Source organism: Lissotriton vulgaris, chromosome 12, assembly GCF_964263255.1.
Source record: "Lissotriton vulgaris chromosome 12, aLisVul1.2, whole genome shotgun sequence".
Classification (NCBI taxonomy): domain Eukaryota; kingdom Metazoa; phylum Chordata; class Amphibia; order Caudata; family Salamandridae; genus Lissotriton; species Lissotriton vulgaris.
In genome coordinates, this window is record NC_141700.1 from 381,129,973 (window position 1) to 381,146,081 (window position 16,109).

At 43.8% G+C, this 16,109-nt stretch overlaps 1 protein-coding gene across 1 annotated transcript in view; it reads left to right on the forward strand.

Moving 5' to 3' along the window:
- CHST8 (carbohydrate sulfotransferase 8) overlaps window positions 1–16,109 on the forward strand; it is a 1,204,570-nt gene that overhangs the window by 857,576 nt on the left and 330,885 nt on the right. Inside the window, exon 3 of the mRNA XM_086945143.1 lies at window positions 997–1,032. Within this exon, the coding sequence (XP_086801269.1) occupies window positions 997–1,032 (36 nt within the window). The remainder of the gene's footprint in view (window positions 1–996; window positions 1,033–16,109) is intronic.

The window sequence follows — 16,109 nt, forward strand, 5'->3', positions numbered from 1 at the left end:
GTTTCTATCCATTAATGCAAGTGGACATAACTACTATTGTGTTTTTAAGCTTTTTTCCCTCTCCCTATATTGTGTTAATACATTTCTTATTTTGGCATACAATAAGGAATAAATTAATTTGCGGTGTAAATATTTTAATATCCCAGTGATATTCTGTATTTTTTGGCACTATGTGTTCTTCATAAAAATGCTGAATGTGCCTTAAAAATCTATTTATTTTAAATGAATACTTTAGCTTCAAATTTCAATTGATAGTTTTTTGAAACAATGAAGTATGCTTCTTATCACCATAGAAAGATAATTTGCCACACATAGCCAAACATCTAGCCGCCTCAAAGCACACAAGGGTCTATAGACTTCAAATATTTCAGCCTACGGGGAAACCAGTGGTGCGACATCGGGGGGGGAGGGGGCGGGGGGGAGGGGGTATAAGAAAAAATGAAAAGAAACACTTCCCTTGGAACAGCTGGCTGCCTCCTCGCCCCATCGTCTTCAGCTTCCTTCTTCCTGTCTCCAGTCCCAACAGCAGGAAGCACCGGGCTCCCAGTCTCCACTAAGCCAATTGGGATTGGTCTGAGTGGTGTGGTTCGGTGCTCAGACGGGGACAGGGAGCCTGTGCTTGTTCCCCACCAGGCTGTGTGTTACAGCCTGGTGGGGAACATGCAAAGTGTGCATGAACTGTTTGGCAGGCCCAAGAGGGCTGGCCAAACAGTCATGCACACTTAGGGAGTGTAAACCACTCCTCACCTGCTCTGGTCAGCCTCGCCCGCCCCACAATGAACAAGACCACTCACTGCAATAGGAAAAATGAAATGATAATAACAATACGTAATTGTCATTTTAGTTTTCCTTTTGAGCAGTGGGGCAACGCTCCTGTACCTTAGCTTAGGAGCTGCCACTGGAAACAGAGGAAGTATACCAGAAAGTTGTTGCAATGTATAGTAATGTAATTTATTAATATTCCATAACTTTTAAACATCTGTTTTCCATTTGCAGATCACTGGAGACACCTGAAAACGGATCAATCAGGAGGTAAGAAAACTATTTTAGTTTCTACTTAAAGTGCATGTACGCATTTTATTTCTCAAAGATCCGCTACGTTTGTAAAAGTTCTTCTATTAAACCTTTATATTCATGCACATGCTAAAAAAAGACACAGTTAATTACCATCAGATATGTAACATCATTAATCATTCTGTGATAGAATTTATTAAAGGACAATTTAACAGAATTAGCTCAGTCTTGTATCCAGTTATACCACGACAGCAGTCAATCAGTGAATCACCCAAGAAACAGTCTACTTAGATACCAGCATGCTGATGAAGAATTCTAGTACCCATATAGGTAAACTGTGTCGAGAATGGTGTGTCATCTCTTTGAGTGTTCACACTTCTCAGTGTCACGTTAATTGCTGTTGTGATTGAGTTCATGCACCTTATTCCTGAGCCATACTCTTCCTATTTATCTTTGACTTTTCCAAGCATCACAGTCTTTTCCAGGGAATTGGATCTTCGTGTTATGTGTTCAAATTATGACAGATTCAATCTGGTCTTCAGAGCTGCAAGTGAAAGCTCTGGTTAGGTTTGATTGGTAATTAAAACGTTTATCTTGAGCACCTTTTTCTAGACTTCTCTCAAATCAATAGGAAGTGATACAGTGCACTTTTCTCTTTTCATCTTCACCATCAACACCATTCTCTTAGAAAGGAACACAGATATGAAGTAGAACAGCAACTTTTCTGCCAGTGTTCATTAACTGCATTGCATTTTATTAGTAGTTTCTATAATGAAGCATAAAACACAAAACCTCTACCTCATACATTTATAAAGGCACATAATTTTTCCTTTGCAAAAAAACACTTTTTCTTGGGTACTTCCTTCAGTGAACCTTAAATAATTTTAAAATGGGCTGTTAGGACTTGTATGTCATTTTATGGCATAGAAAAATCACATCAATATAAGGAATGATAAAGATATGCTGTAATAAACCTGGAACAATCTTTCTTTCAAACACAAAACAAAGTCTATTTAATTAGTAGAAAATGTCCACACTGAAATGTAAACAATTTATTAAACAAGGAGAAAAATCAGTACTAAATTGTTAATCCTACCAAGGTAGGCATCTGGTTACTGTTCTAAATCACATCAAACCAATTATGAAGTGCCACCTCTCCTTTCTTAATATGGCCGGGCACCAGGAGATGGTGTCTCTGGGGCCAGAAACCAGCCTAGGGAGTGAGGCTGCGTGAACTACTCCCCATTTATGTGGGGCCCACCTCGCTTGACCGAATGGTGTGTGTGGCGTGCGGTTGGCTGAATGCGGGGGATGTGGCCAGGCCCTGTAGCCAAACCCCCACTACGTTAAAAAAATCCTTATACTGAAAAAACAAAGGTTACAGGGATGTTATAGGTAGGTTCACAATTTGCACACAAAACCATAGACATTCAGCAGTTACAGTTGGTTATTTCAAGTAACTATAACTTGTGCCCTATTTTAACTTTAACTCACGCCCTCTCCATGTATTACTACTTACCCCACATATTACATCAGTCATTAAATCTTCTATGATATTATTGATATTATCACTGCAACATTTGCAATAAAACTATTAATGAGAAAACTTTGCATGGCGGCTGCGCAAGTTATAGTTATCTTAGGGCAAGAGTTACAGTTACTTGAAATAACTCCTATTGTTTAATTTCTGTGATTTTGTGTCTAAACTGTGCACCTAACTATAACATCCCTGTAACCTTTGATTTTATTTTTTAGTGAATTTCTAAGGTTTTTAAAAGGTTTTATGTGTGTGTGTGTATACACTAGGTAGTTATAGTTAGGACAGCAGTTCCAGAGGAGAAGCATTTTTTGTGTTGCTGATAACTTTAGCACCGTATGACAAATCTTGATGAAACTTTCCAAAAAAGGTGCTACTTTTGACTAGTTTGTGCATGGAAACTTTCGAGGTGGTCCAGCAAGCAGGAGACTAGAATAAAGGGGTTCCCAAAATGCAAAATTCTCATGCATTTTCCATAGAATTCATTAAGACAGGTTACTGCAAAAATGGAATACCAGCAAATTTGCCAGGAAGCTATATTGTGGTCAACAGATTGAGTTTTTGGGGATTTAGTGTAAATCCATTTAGTAGTTTCTGAGAAATTAAGGTTAACATTTTTTTTTTATATCTGGATGGTTGGGCCTGCGAGAGGCGCAAGATACTCTTGCTGAAGTGGAGTTTAAAAATAGAGCGCTTTGATTTGCCCAGGAAGATTAATTTACCTGGGGCCGTCTTGTGGGAGTGAGCGCTCTGATTGACTGCCGGCAACATGAGAAAAATGTTGCTAGTAGCAATTACAGTACTTTGGGACTTGGTCCCCTGTCCTGAAATAATAAAAGAAAAATAGTATAAGGGATACTCTGGCTCACTAGGCCCCATGGGGGGGACCCAGAGGGACCGCCCCTGGGCCCAAATACACCTCTGCAAAAAATGAACCAATCTGGAAAAATAAAACTAAATAGTGGCCCGGCCGCATCCACTAAGTTTATGCCCCAGGGAGCCCACCCTAAGGCTGAATTCATAAAGTGAAGGGGAACTGCATGGCCCCCTCACCAAACCTCCAGAGGCCCCAGGGAGCCCACCACAGGGACATAAATGTGTTTATAAGTGAAGGGGCCATGCCACCCCCTTCCCCTATAAATCATAAGTAATAGGCTTAATATGGCTTGGAGAGCTCCCTTTTAAAAAACATAAGGCCTCGTTGGACATGGGTGCCGTGGATTTGGTTTCACATATGGTGTTAAAATATTACTTTATGATAAAAAAATACTCTAAAAATTCTCTGAAAAAAACAAAGGTTAAAGTATTGTTATAGTTAAGTGAATATGTTGGTGACAACATTGTTTTGAACCAAAAAAACTACATATTCACCAGTTCGTTAGCAGAGCTAACTATAACTTGCAACCGTGCAATACACTACTTATGACCTCAACTATTACATCACTTGTGACATGTTCTATGACGGCATTTATGGCATCACTGATGACCTCTAAAATGACATCATTGATGACATCATCCAAGCTTTTTTTGTACACATTGTGGATATATTCACCTAACTATAATGTTACTGTAACTTTTGGTTTAATATTTTTAGCAGATGCCTCGATCCATGAGTGTGGACTCCTGCTCTCTCATCTTTTCTGGCAAACAAATGTGACAGGCCCTTATGGAGTGATTACAATTCTGCCTATTTTATCGACACCCTACATAAAACAGATGCGTTTCGGCAATCTGCCTTGTTCACTGTGTTTGTTAATTACTACGCGCTCCTACCCTTAAAAAAATAAGTTAAGATTCACAATCATTCGAAAGAAATAAGCATAATCATCAATGTAACGGAACACATGTTTTGCATATACAAATAAGACAGCTATGTACAGCAGCTATCTTGAAACAGTATGTAAGTTGATTATCCTAATAGAACATGTAACATTTTTCCATTGCTTACATATAGCCTGTTCCACATTCAGGCTGTGTGGTTTCAAGTCCCCGAAAGGTCTGTACTTAGAGAGACAGGGTATCCGAAAATAACAACTTACTTCTTTCCAGGACTTCAGCAACCCTTCTAGGACCTTAATTCTCAAATTTCAGAAAAGTTGGATATTGGAAAATATAAGCATCCAAGTATCTAAAATGGAGTTGTCATATCCCTAATAGCAATATAAGCATTCTCTTCTTGTTCAATGTCTAAAAAGGGTCTCATCCTCTTTAACTTTCCTGCCCCTAATAAAGTCCACCACCCCATCCGCCTTTCACTATGGATTATGAATCATGTTCCAGGCCATGCTTTTGATGTCCAAATAAACCTTGAAATTTCAGCCTGCCATGTTCTTAATAAATATAGATGGTACAGCATAAAGAGATAGGGTTTAAAATGGGAAATTTAGGCAGGATCACCATTTTCAACACATGTATTGACCCTACATTGCTTGGATGTAATCTATTCCAGATTTTACATTACATTTTAACCGGGCAAAGGACTAATACATAATTGGCTTCCTTGGTTTCCTCCATTTTTTCTAACTAATCTGATTAACAAATATTTCAACTTAATTTTTTCCAGTTCCACTGCCTTAACTTTCATTTTGAGGTGTCAATTCTGTATCCTAGTAACATTTGGTACGCCAAAAATACTTAAAATAATTTTTAATTTCCAATTTAAATAAATTTTCGATTGTGTTCTGGGATCCATTCTTTAGGTAAAGATTTTGTGGGGTCCATGAATATCGAAGCAGTCTCATGAAGTAGGACCTGCCATTGTTCAAGTCACACATGCACTTTGGCTCATGCTCCAATTCCAAGCAGTCCGAAAGGTGTACATTAAACATGGTGAGAAATTAGGTTTCTGGAGACAGATGGTTATCCTTACTTACATGACTGCACAAAACAAAGATGCTCATCTTCCAACGTAAATTAATTTGCAGCATTTTAAGAAAACACTGGAGTTAAAGGCCATTTTTTATATTATAAAAAGGAAAATAATTTGTCAGTTACCATTTTTTCATAAATATGTTTTAAAAATTTGAGGTAATATTAAAAAGGACAATATTAATTAGTGAGTTTATGCCATCATTTTGTGTTACTCGTGGCACAAAATTACACCCACTCAGATAATTTAGAGTAATTTAGGGTAAAAATGCCTACCTCAAGAGCACAGGAACAGAGTATGAGTCGCTGCTTCTGTTCATGCTCTGTTGCATTTAGGGCTATTTTCATAGAGCAAATTGCATCCTGACTCCTTTTTGGATGCAAGGGTGCATTCATTTTGCACTAAGAAAATAGAGCTAAAAGCTGGGTTTGCTCTTTGCGTAATGCTGTGTGATTTTGCAGAACTTTGTTGTAATTTTTAGTAATTACATCATAGCAAATTACGTAAATTACCCTGTCCCCTACTTCATATCACTATAAATACCAAGCAAGGAGTTACAAGCGTTAGCATTCGATGGGCCCGATTATCATAGCTGATATCGAATACTTCTTGGGTGATCCTTGTCATCATCATGATCGGCTTCTCCATTGTTGCTATGAATTATTTTGTTGGAATTAATTAAATTCTACTATTCCTAGTTGAACTAAGTCCTCCGTTTTATCTATGTCCTCCCTCACTAGCAGTGTGAAAGAAATCCCTTCTCTTGAAAGTTCACCTTGAATTGACCGATGGTCCACGGTCCGTGATAAACTAGGATACCTTCAGTCAACATTGTCCTTTGTCCACGAAGACATGTTAACTTCATAGTCATAATATCTAAGGATGTATTTGATATTTAGAGGCAACAAAGTGACTCAACCTGCCAGATCTCCAAAAGCATCAACAGCTCATCTACTCTTCTGGCAAATACTATGCGATCCCTTTGATCAAGACCATGACTGTCACTGGATTCTAATTCTGGTTCAAGGTCCCTTTCTCCATGAAATGTAATCTTCTGACCAGCTCTCATATTCTTATCCAAGTGATACTACTAGTATTGTTGTTTCCCTTACCCTGTTTCTTTCTACTATAGCGTTTACATTTGTCGTTGGACTGTCCATGTTTTATTTTGGTGAATTATTGTTTGTATGCAGTGCCTTTGCATTTAGAATAGCATTATAGTGAGCATTTTCTTACCACCTCGAACTTCACATTTATCACAAATTGTGTAGTATTACAGAAAAAAAATTCTTGTTCCATTATTTTGTAAATCTCCTGCTAACAGAGAATGCATGAACAACGTTGTCGTCTCCTTTCTTGTTGCATTCATCATTCGCCTCTGAAGAACATATTAAAAATGATCCTTGGGTGAGCCAAACCTACCGCCATCCATCCCACTTTCGTTTATGGCATGTTTCCCACCTTTGTCAAATACACATTCTTCATTTGCATCAGAGTTCATAAGCTTGAGAAATCTGTTTGAACATTTTACTTTCATTAGGATTTTAGACTGGGTGATATTTTAGTGCCTGTTTTCTGCAAGCTGTTTTGAGTTCCTTGGGGAGGCGTTGGTTGCACATTCAGGAGATTGTAGAAAGCACCTATTTTTCACCATCTTTTTCAGCCTAAAAATTATCAAGGGTCAGAGTTGATACACAGCAGGGTCAGACTTTGGGCTGTGTAATATGAAAGGCCGCAAAAGACTGGTACCATCGCTTCAGCACGTCACGTATCTGTCCTGAAATGCAAATAAATAAACAAATTGATCTCTAAAAGAAATGATGGAAACTCTAAAGTTTGTCCACAAGGTTGACTATATTGAAAGATGTTCGTGCATGTGTGTGTGTACTTGGTATTTGTATAGCCTGAACCTGTCCAAAAAGCAGCTCAGTGCAGTACAGGTGAAAGGCAAAAAGTTACTGGAGGGGTAGTAGTTTTCTGGGAGTAGAAGGTGGCTTACTGCGTTCTGATTTAGTGTTCTTTAGAAAAGTTTTTTCAGCTCCTTTCTAAAATGAACACAGGGTTATCATGGGTAGTCGAGGCCTGCTTTTGTGAAATATAAATATATGTTGTAGTGCAAATTTCAAGGCGTGGGGCAAACAAGCGCAGTTACATTGCCAGCTTGTGACATTCCTGGATTATGCACTCATTACTAGAGTAGATGGGAAACAATGATTGTCAGATAGTGTAGACTGGATTGATCTGTTTACTGGCAAAGGAAAATAGCGCAAATACCATTCTAGATAATTTTGGTTTCACCTAAAAAGATGCTTTCCTTATTGTGTAAACTGTAAAACTGGACCAATTTGAATTGTCAGGCACTCCATTACAACTTGATCCATAATCTGAGACTTTTACAACATTTTTAAGGCTATTATCAGAATATTTGAGGCAAGCATAGGCAAATTCTTTCTTAGGGTTTCAAAAGCATTTGCTATAGAAATTATCTTCTCTCTAAAGACCAACCGAATCCTATTAATGTGGTAATGAGGAGCTCCCTTTTGCCAGATAGCTATTCAACCATATTGCTTTTAACTTTTATTACGCTCCAGTCTAGACTTAACGCTTTGCCTTGATATTGTTGCAGTCTTCTGTTTCTAAAATCCCGATAATTAATTTAAACAGCACACGTTTGACCTACAGATTGTTCACTCTTTTAGTTATCTTCTGTAAAAAGGGGGTGGTCTCTTTCAAATCATCATCCGGTTAAAGGAACTTCAAAAATATTTAACTTCTTAAATCAACTATAAAATAGTGTTTATTGAGGATGGAGAAAAGTTGGTTGTTTCCTGAGAATCTCTAGGGTAGATAAGCAGCATAAATAGCGTCAGAATTCTGATGAAGTGGCATAAACATCCCTGATGGAAGCCAGGATATGCATTATATATTATAGAACTGTGGGGGGGGGGGAGTATAACTCATTGAATTCTGTCTGTGAGGAAGGAAGATATCCACTTGAGGGCCAGTCTGCAGATACCCATATTGTAGGAGAGTAGGGTCTGCAATCCTATGATCACCCAGATTTTTTGCTTTTGTTTCACTGGTTTACGACTTTCTCTGGCTGTGGGCCTGCCAATCAGACCCACAGCCTGGCTGTTCTCTTTCTAAATTACGACATGTACCCTAGGTGCATTTACCAATTGGTACTGGGCCACCTTATCAGACCCTGTAACTCAGGGCATAGGTGTACCCAGGGCTGCCAGGGGCTGCAGCATGTATTATGCCACCCCTGGCTGGCCTCTTAAATTTGACACAACTGGCTGCATGACAGCTGGGGCAAAGTCGTGTAAACACGCTTTGCTGTAGGTGTAGTATACCTATACCTAACCCTAAAATGGACACACAGATTCCTATCAGTCACTCCTATGGCAGGCCTTGACAATCCTGAAGGCAGAGTGCTTGGAATCGTGTGAGATGGTGCTCTGGCATGAGCTGAGCCTGTCTGCAGCTTGCGGAACCAAGTCCCAATAGCTGTTCCATGATATCGCATACCATATACTCTTAAGTGCATTATAATCCTCGCGGTTAAATGCTAACTTTGGTATTGCTTTATCAAAACATGTCGAGTAAGGTGTCATACGAATTGGAATACTAACCCCTCGCCAATTCTGGCGACGGGGTTAGCATTCCACCCTTCTAGAGGGACACGACATGTATGTAACTGTGAACCCCGGTTAAAGTTAACTGAAGCCTCAGCTCCACAAAATGGATGCTGCCACCACAGACACGAGTCTGACCCCCTGCAGCTGGGAGTCCTTCCAGCGAGGGGAGCCTGGACAAAGGGTTTCCTGTCAGGGGCGGTGCTAGCACCGTCCCAGACATGGTTTTGTGTATCCTGGGTAGGCAGGGCTTTACAGGAAGGTGACTGCTGAGTGGCACCCCGGTGCTCACTACGCATAGGCCGGTCTGAACCAGTTCCAGGGGCACACCAGCCCCTGACCTGGGGAAGTCCGGCATGGCAGAGGGGTGTAACCACCCCCCTCCTAGTCCCACCCATAGGCAGGACCTAGTCACCGGGTGAGCCCCCTGTTTTAGTATAAAGATGGGAGCGGGCCCCCTGTTCAAATTAGATCATCTTTGGAATCAAGACACGACTTTCTTCGAAAGGACTTCACGATTTCTTCATCAAGATTCTCCCTTGTGGCTAAGGAGTAGTCACCCTGCATCCGCAGGCACCATCCTAAAGAACACTGCGGTCTGGTGCAAGTCCTTCATCACGAATCCGATGACCCAGCTCGACGAGACCCGGCTTCCCTGGCACCTCTGACCTCTACTCACCTCTACAGCCAAGCTGAGAACCGTGAGTGCGACGAGACCTCGAGGGACCGACGATCGCCAAGACTGCACGACATCTTTACTGCAAGCCCACCGTGTCCTCCACGGGTGAGTGCTTTGGGGTCCGAGAAGCCCCGACCCTGCGCAGCTCCAGCACCCAAGATCAGCCTCCCTGCATCTCCACGATCTGCGTGGGGCCCTTCTGCTGTTTGCTGTGCACCGCGTTGTGTGGCTACTAGCCGGCTGGCTTGTGGCCTTCTGAACGACGCCCGACAACATCACTGCTGCTGGTCTGGTTGCTCCAGACTGGCCCTTGCTTCCTTCTTGAAGAGAGGCACCCCGGACCCTCCTGGTCCACTCCAGACGCCATTTTAGGTCCACCGCGTGGGCTTGAATTTGCCAAGGCTTTGTTGCCCAATCCTGGGTCCAGCGACGCCGACAGCTTCTATCTTCGTGGGACAGCTCGATCCTCCTTCCTGGTCGCCGACAATGCCTCCTGGTCCGTGAGATCTCCGAGCCCAGCGTCACCCACACGCCTTGTCGAGGTGGCTACCATCCGGTGCCCTCCTGGTGCCCACTGACTACTGGCTAGTAGTCTCAAACTTGGTCCCCTCTGCTTTCAGGTGTCATCTTCCATCGATCCAGGCTTGGATCCACCGAACTTTCTTCACTGGTCGCCTGCCAGCAACTTCTTTCTTCCAGGCTCCTGGTCCGTCAACGAGGATTCCCGACGTCTTTTGAGTCCTATGCAGCTGCAGCCCCTGGGCTAGGTAACTTCGGCATTTCGGTGCCCCAGCATAGCCTCACTATCCAAGGGTCAGAATCTACTTTCGTTTTCTCCCTACCAGGTCGGGTTCGCCTGAGAACACTAACTTTGCAATTTCTAGCTACCATAGACTTTGTCCCGCATCTCGCGTGAGAGTGCACACACTGCACCCGAATCCCCTGGGTCTCCTAGAAGTAATCTAACGATTCTATAGTCAAGTCCTAGCGATTTCAAAGCCTATTAGTACTGTACTTACCTGCTAGTAATTTCGCATTCCACTTTTCAAGTATATGGTTTTCCGTGCCCCTCGGGCATTTGTATATACTGTGCTAACTTAAGTATTTTTGTAAGAGTTTTGGTTTGTGCTTAGTACCCTGTCCTCATAAAGAGTACAGGGCTGTTGTGATTCTTAATAAATAACTGTTTATTTTCATAACACTTGTGTGGTGTCCTTTCACTTGGTGTTCAAGGGGTATATGTGGTATAACAGCTGGCTTAACACGCCCTCTCGAGTCTTTAGCCTTAGACTGCTCGTATCCACGCTACTAGGATAGCTGGTCTATAAGGTTGACTTACAACCAATCATCAATAAGGGTTGCTGGACTGATACATAGTGTTCACTAGAATAGTGACCACTGCATATCAGGCCACCTTCTCACATTGGTGAGCAGCGGTTGGGATTTGAGCTTGCTGTTGTTTTACCACACGTATCCTAAGAATATCTTGTTGAAAGATCACATAAGTACTGTTAGTACATATAACTAAGCTTAGAATACTCTGAGTTCTACTGAACCAGCTGTTGCAGCTCCTCAAGGCCTAGCACACCTTGGCTGCAACTCTTAGCAAGGGATCAGTAGGTAAACACATAGTGTAGGTAGGTGCATCACTTACACCACACTAGAAACAGTATGTCGGACAAAGGAGGAAACTCTGAGTCTCCCCTTGTGTCAGCTGACCCTCCACAGGTCATCCCTTCAAGATATACTGTGCTGAGCTTCAAGGAGTTAAGACAGGTGTGTCACTCCAGGAAGATCAAGCAGGGGTCTAACCCCACAACTTCCTTTCTGATTGGTCTCTTGGAGACTTATGATGCCAGAAAAGCTGAGACCCTTCTTAGCTCTTCTAATCCAGAAGGAGGCATGCCTCCCCTTGAGGGAACCAGAGGTGACCCTGACCTCATCCACCTCTCCACTGAAAATGAAGATGTAGAGGATGATGAGGATGAGGATCCCTCTGGGGATGAGGCAGATAAGGGACAGGTAGAGGTCGGTAGACTAAGCAGGTCCAACTTAAGCAAACATGACAGTGGTACTGGGGGACCCCTGGGGCCACTATCAGGTCAGCTTAACATTGGGAATGGACGAGCCAGATCTCTGTCAAGAGGCTCTGGCAGATCCCTTCAAACCAATGGCTCTCACAACTCTTCTCAAAGAGGGATGACATCCCCTCAGAGGAGAGTGTATGAAGCTAAAGAAAGGGCAGCCAATCTGAGGATTGAAAGGGAAGAACTTGCCCTGGCCAAAGAAAGGCTTGCCTTTGCTAGAGAGCAACAGTTAAGTGGGTTAGTCCCCACTGGTGGCAGCATTGTACCTAGCAATAGGGAAAAGAGTTTTGATACAAAACACCTTGGGAAGATAGTGCCCCCCTTTAAACAAGGGGATGACATCCACAAATGGATTACTGCTTTGGAGAGGGCCTGCACTGTGCAAGGTGTTCCCCAGAGTCAGTGGGCAGCTATCTTGTGGCTCTCCTTTGAAGGTAAAGGAAGAGACAAGCTCCTCACCACAAGGGTAGAGGAGGCTAACAATTACCAAGTCTTGAAGAATACACTGGTTGAAGGGTTTGGCCTAACCACTGAGCAGTACAGGGTGCTGTTCAGGGATACCCAGAAAACTCAGTCTCAAGATTGGTCTGACTTTGTAGATTGTGCCACTAAGGCTTTTGAGGGCTGGTTGCTGGGCAGTAAGGTTACTGATTATAAAGGATTGTATAATTTGATGATGAGAGAACAAATTTTAAACAATTGTCAGAACCAGTTGTTGCATCAGCATCTTGTTGACTCAGATCTGACCTCTCCCCAAGAATTGGGAAAGAAGGCAGACAGATGGGTTAGAACAAGAGTTAAACAGAACCAGGGCCAGAATCAAGGTGGTCAGAAGAAAGCAGACCAGAAGGGTAAAGATTCTAAGGGGGAACAAAATGACCAGAAGTCTTCGACAGGTCCCCAACAACCCAAAGAGGGTGGGGGTCAGGCTCCCCAAAAGAAGAAAGAAGGCCAATCTAAAAGGTGGTGCCAATACTGCAAAAGTAAAACTCACTGGTTTAGTGAGTGCACCAAGAAAGGAGGAGGGCAGACTCCTGCCACTGCAGCCCCTAAGGCACCTGTGCCCCCTAGTACAGCCAGCAGTGGTAGTGCACCTCCCAAGGGTTTAGTAGGGTTAACCCTGGGTTCTGAGGGGTGTGACAACTTAGTTGGTACACTCACTCAGGCTGTCCTTGTCAGTACAGGGGATATGGATATGTCCCCTGACATAAGTCCCAATACTTTGGGCAAATACAGACAGACACCTTTCATAAATGGAAAAATGGCTCAGGCCTATAGGGACACTTGTGCCAGTGTCACCATGGTGACACCTAACTTTGTGGACCCTGGACAGATCATGCCAGGTACAGATTTCCTGGTGACCAATGCAAGCAATGTCACTACCAGTCACAGTATGGCAATTGTAGCTTTCTCCTGGGGAGGGGTAACTGGCCAAAAGAAGGTTGTAGTTAGTTCAGACCTCCCAGTGGATTGTTTGTTGGGCAATGATTTGGAGTCATCACAATGGTCAGAAGTGGAGCAGAGGACTCACATGGAAATGTTAGGTTTGCCAGCACATGTGTTTGCTGTGACTAGGTCACAGGTCAGGAAATGCCCCACTGAACATGTGCTGGATCCTGGAACAATGGACCAGACACCTCCCAAGAAGAAGAGCAGTAGGGTTAGGGCTGTGCCTTCCCCCTTGCCCCAGGTTGAGGATCAAGTCTCAGAGGAGGCTGACCTACAGGAATTGAGGGAAACTGAGCCCAGAGAGTTTGAACTTGATCAAGTTGAATTCTTGGGTTCAGGGGGACCCTCAAGGGAAGACCTGGGGAAGGACCAGTTAAGCTGCCCCTCTCTTGAACCCCTCAGACAGCAGGCTGCTGCTGAGGCTGCTGGGAACGCCACAGGTACCCACAAGGTATACTGGGAAGATGGACTCCTGTACACTGAGTCAAGAGACCCCAAGCCTGGCATGACCAGGAGGCTGGTTGTACCCTTGTCTCAGAGGGGTTTCCTACTTACCTTGGCCCATGAGATTCCCTTAGCAGGTCACTTAGGCCAGACAAAGACTTGGGACAGGCTTGTCTCACACTTTCACTGGCCTCACATGAATGAGGATACCAAGGAGTTTTGTCGCTTCTGTGTCACTTGCCAAGCCAGTGGTAAGTCAGGTGGCACAACAAAGGCCCCCCTTATACCAATGCCTGTGGTGGGGGTGCCCTTTGAAAGAGTGGGGATTGACATTGTTGGTCCAATGGAACCCCAGACAGCATCAGGGCACAAGTTTATACTGGTGGTAGTGGATCATGCCACCAGGTATCCTGAAGCTATTCCACTTAGGACCACCACATCACCTGTGGTGGCAAGGGCCCTAGTTGGAGTGTTCTCCAGAGTGGGCTTCCCTAAGGAGGTTGTCTCTGACAGAGGTGCAAACTTCATGTCAAGCTACTTAACTGCTATGTGGAAGGAATGTGGTGTCAATTACAAATTCACTACACCCTATCATCCACAATGCAATGGGCTTGTTGAAAGGTTCAACAGGACCCTAAAAGGGATGATTCATGGACTACCTGAAAAGCTCAGGCGTAGATGGGATGTCCTGATTCCCTGCCTTCTGTTTGCTTACAGAGAGGTCCCACAAAAGGGGGTTGGCTACAGCCCTTTTGAACTTTTGTATGGGCATCCTGTGAGAGGCCCCCTGTGTTTGGTGAAGGAAGGATGGGAGAGACCTCTCAAAAAGCCTGCAACCAGCATAGTGGACTATGTACTTGGTCTCCGCTCCAGGATGGCTGAGTATATGGAGAAGGCATCAGAAAACCTTAAGGCCAGTCAAGAACTTCAAAAAGCTTGGCATGACCAAAAGGCTGTCCTGACTGTTTATCAGCCTGGACAGAAGGTGTGGGTGTTGGAGCCAGTGGCCCCAGCAGCACTCAAAGACAAATGGTCTGGGCCCCACACAATTCTTGAGCAGAAGGGAGAGGTCACCTACCTGGTGGACCTTGGAACTCCCAGGAGCCCCCACAGGGTGCTCCATGTCAACAGGCTCAAAGCATATGTCAACAGGAAGGACATGAGCTTGCTCATGGCCATAGATGAGGGACAGGAGGAAGAGAGTGACCCTCTCCCAGACCTGCTCACTCAGAATCCTGATGATGGGTCAGTAGATGGTGTTGTCTTTTGTGGCAGCCTCTCTGAGCATCAACAGAAAGACTGTAAACAGGTTCTTCAGTCTTTCAGACATATGTTTTCTCTGACACCCAGTCAGACCAATTGGTGTACCCATGAGGTTGACACTGGTGACAGCCTGCCAGTTAAGAGTAAAATCTACAGTCAGCCTGATCATGTTAGAGACTGCATAAAAACTGAAGTGCAGAAAATGTTGGAGTTGGGAGTCATTGAACCCTCAGATAGCCCTTGGGCTAGTCCAGTAGTTCTAGTGCCAAAGCCTCACACCCAGGGTGGTAAGAGAGAGATGAGGTTTTGCGTAGACTACAGGGGTCTCAATGCAGTCACTAAGACTGATGCCCACCCAATACCAAGGGCAGATGAGCTGATAGATAGATTGGCTTCTGCCAACTACTTAAGCACATTTGACTTAACAGCTGGGTATTGGCAAATCAGGTTAGCTGAGGATGCCAAGCCCAAGACAGCATTTTCAACCCCTGGTGGGCATTATCAATTTGTGGTAATGCCCTTTGGTCTGAAAAATGCACCTGCCACCTTCCAAAGGTTGGTGAATCAAGTCCTTACTGGGCTGGATGACTTCTGTGCAGCATATCTAGATGATATTGCTGTCTTTAGCTCCACCTGGGAGGATCACCTGGTCCACCTGAGGAAAGTGTTAGAGGCTCTGCAAGCAGCAGGCCTCACTATCAAGGCCACTAAGTGCCAGATAGGGCAGACACAGGTTGTATACCTGGGCCACCTTGTAGGTGGAGGCCAGGTTCAGCCACTGGAGAGCAAAATACAGTCAATCAGGGACTGGGCTCCTCCAACCACCCAGACTCAGGTTCGAGCTTTCTTGGGCCTGACTGGTTACTATAGGAAGTTTGTCAGGAACTATGGTTCAATTGTGACACCATTAAATGAACTGACAAGTAAGAAAATGCCAAAAAAGGTTCAGTGGACAGCAGGCTGTCAAAAAGCATTCGATGACCTAAAGCAGGCCATGTGCACAGCACCTATCCTTAAGAGTCCAGACTACTCCAAACCATTCATTGTCCAAACAGATGCTTCTGAGTTGGGTGTGGGAGCTGTTCTTTCTCAACTGAATTTTGATGGTCAAGACCAGCCCATTGCTTTT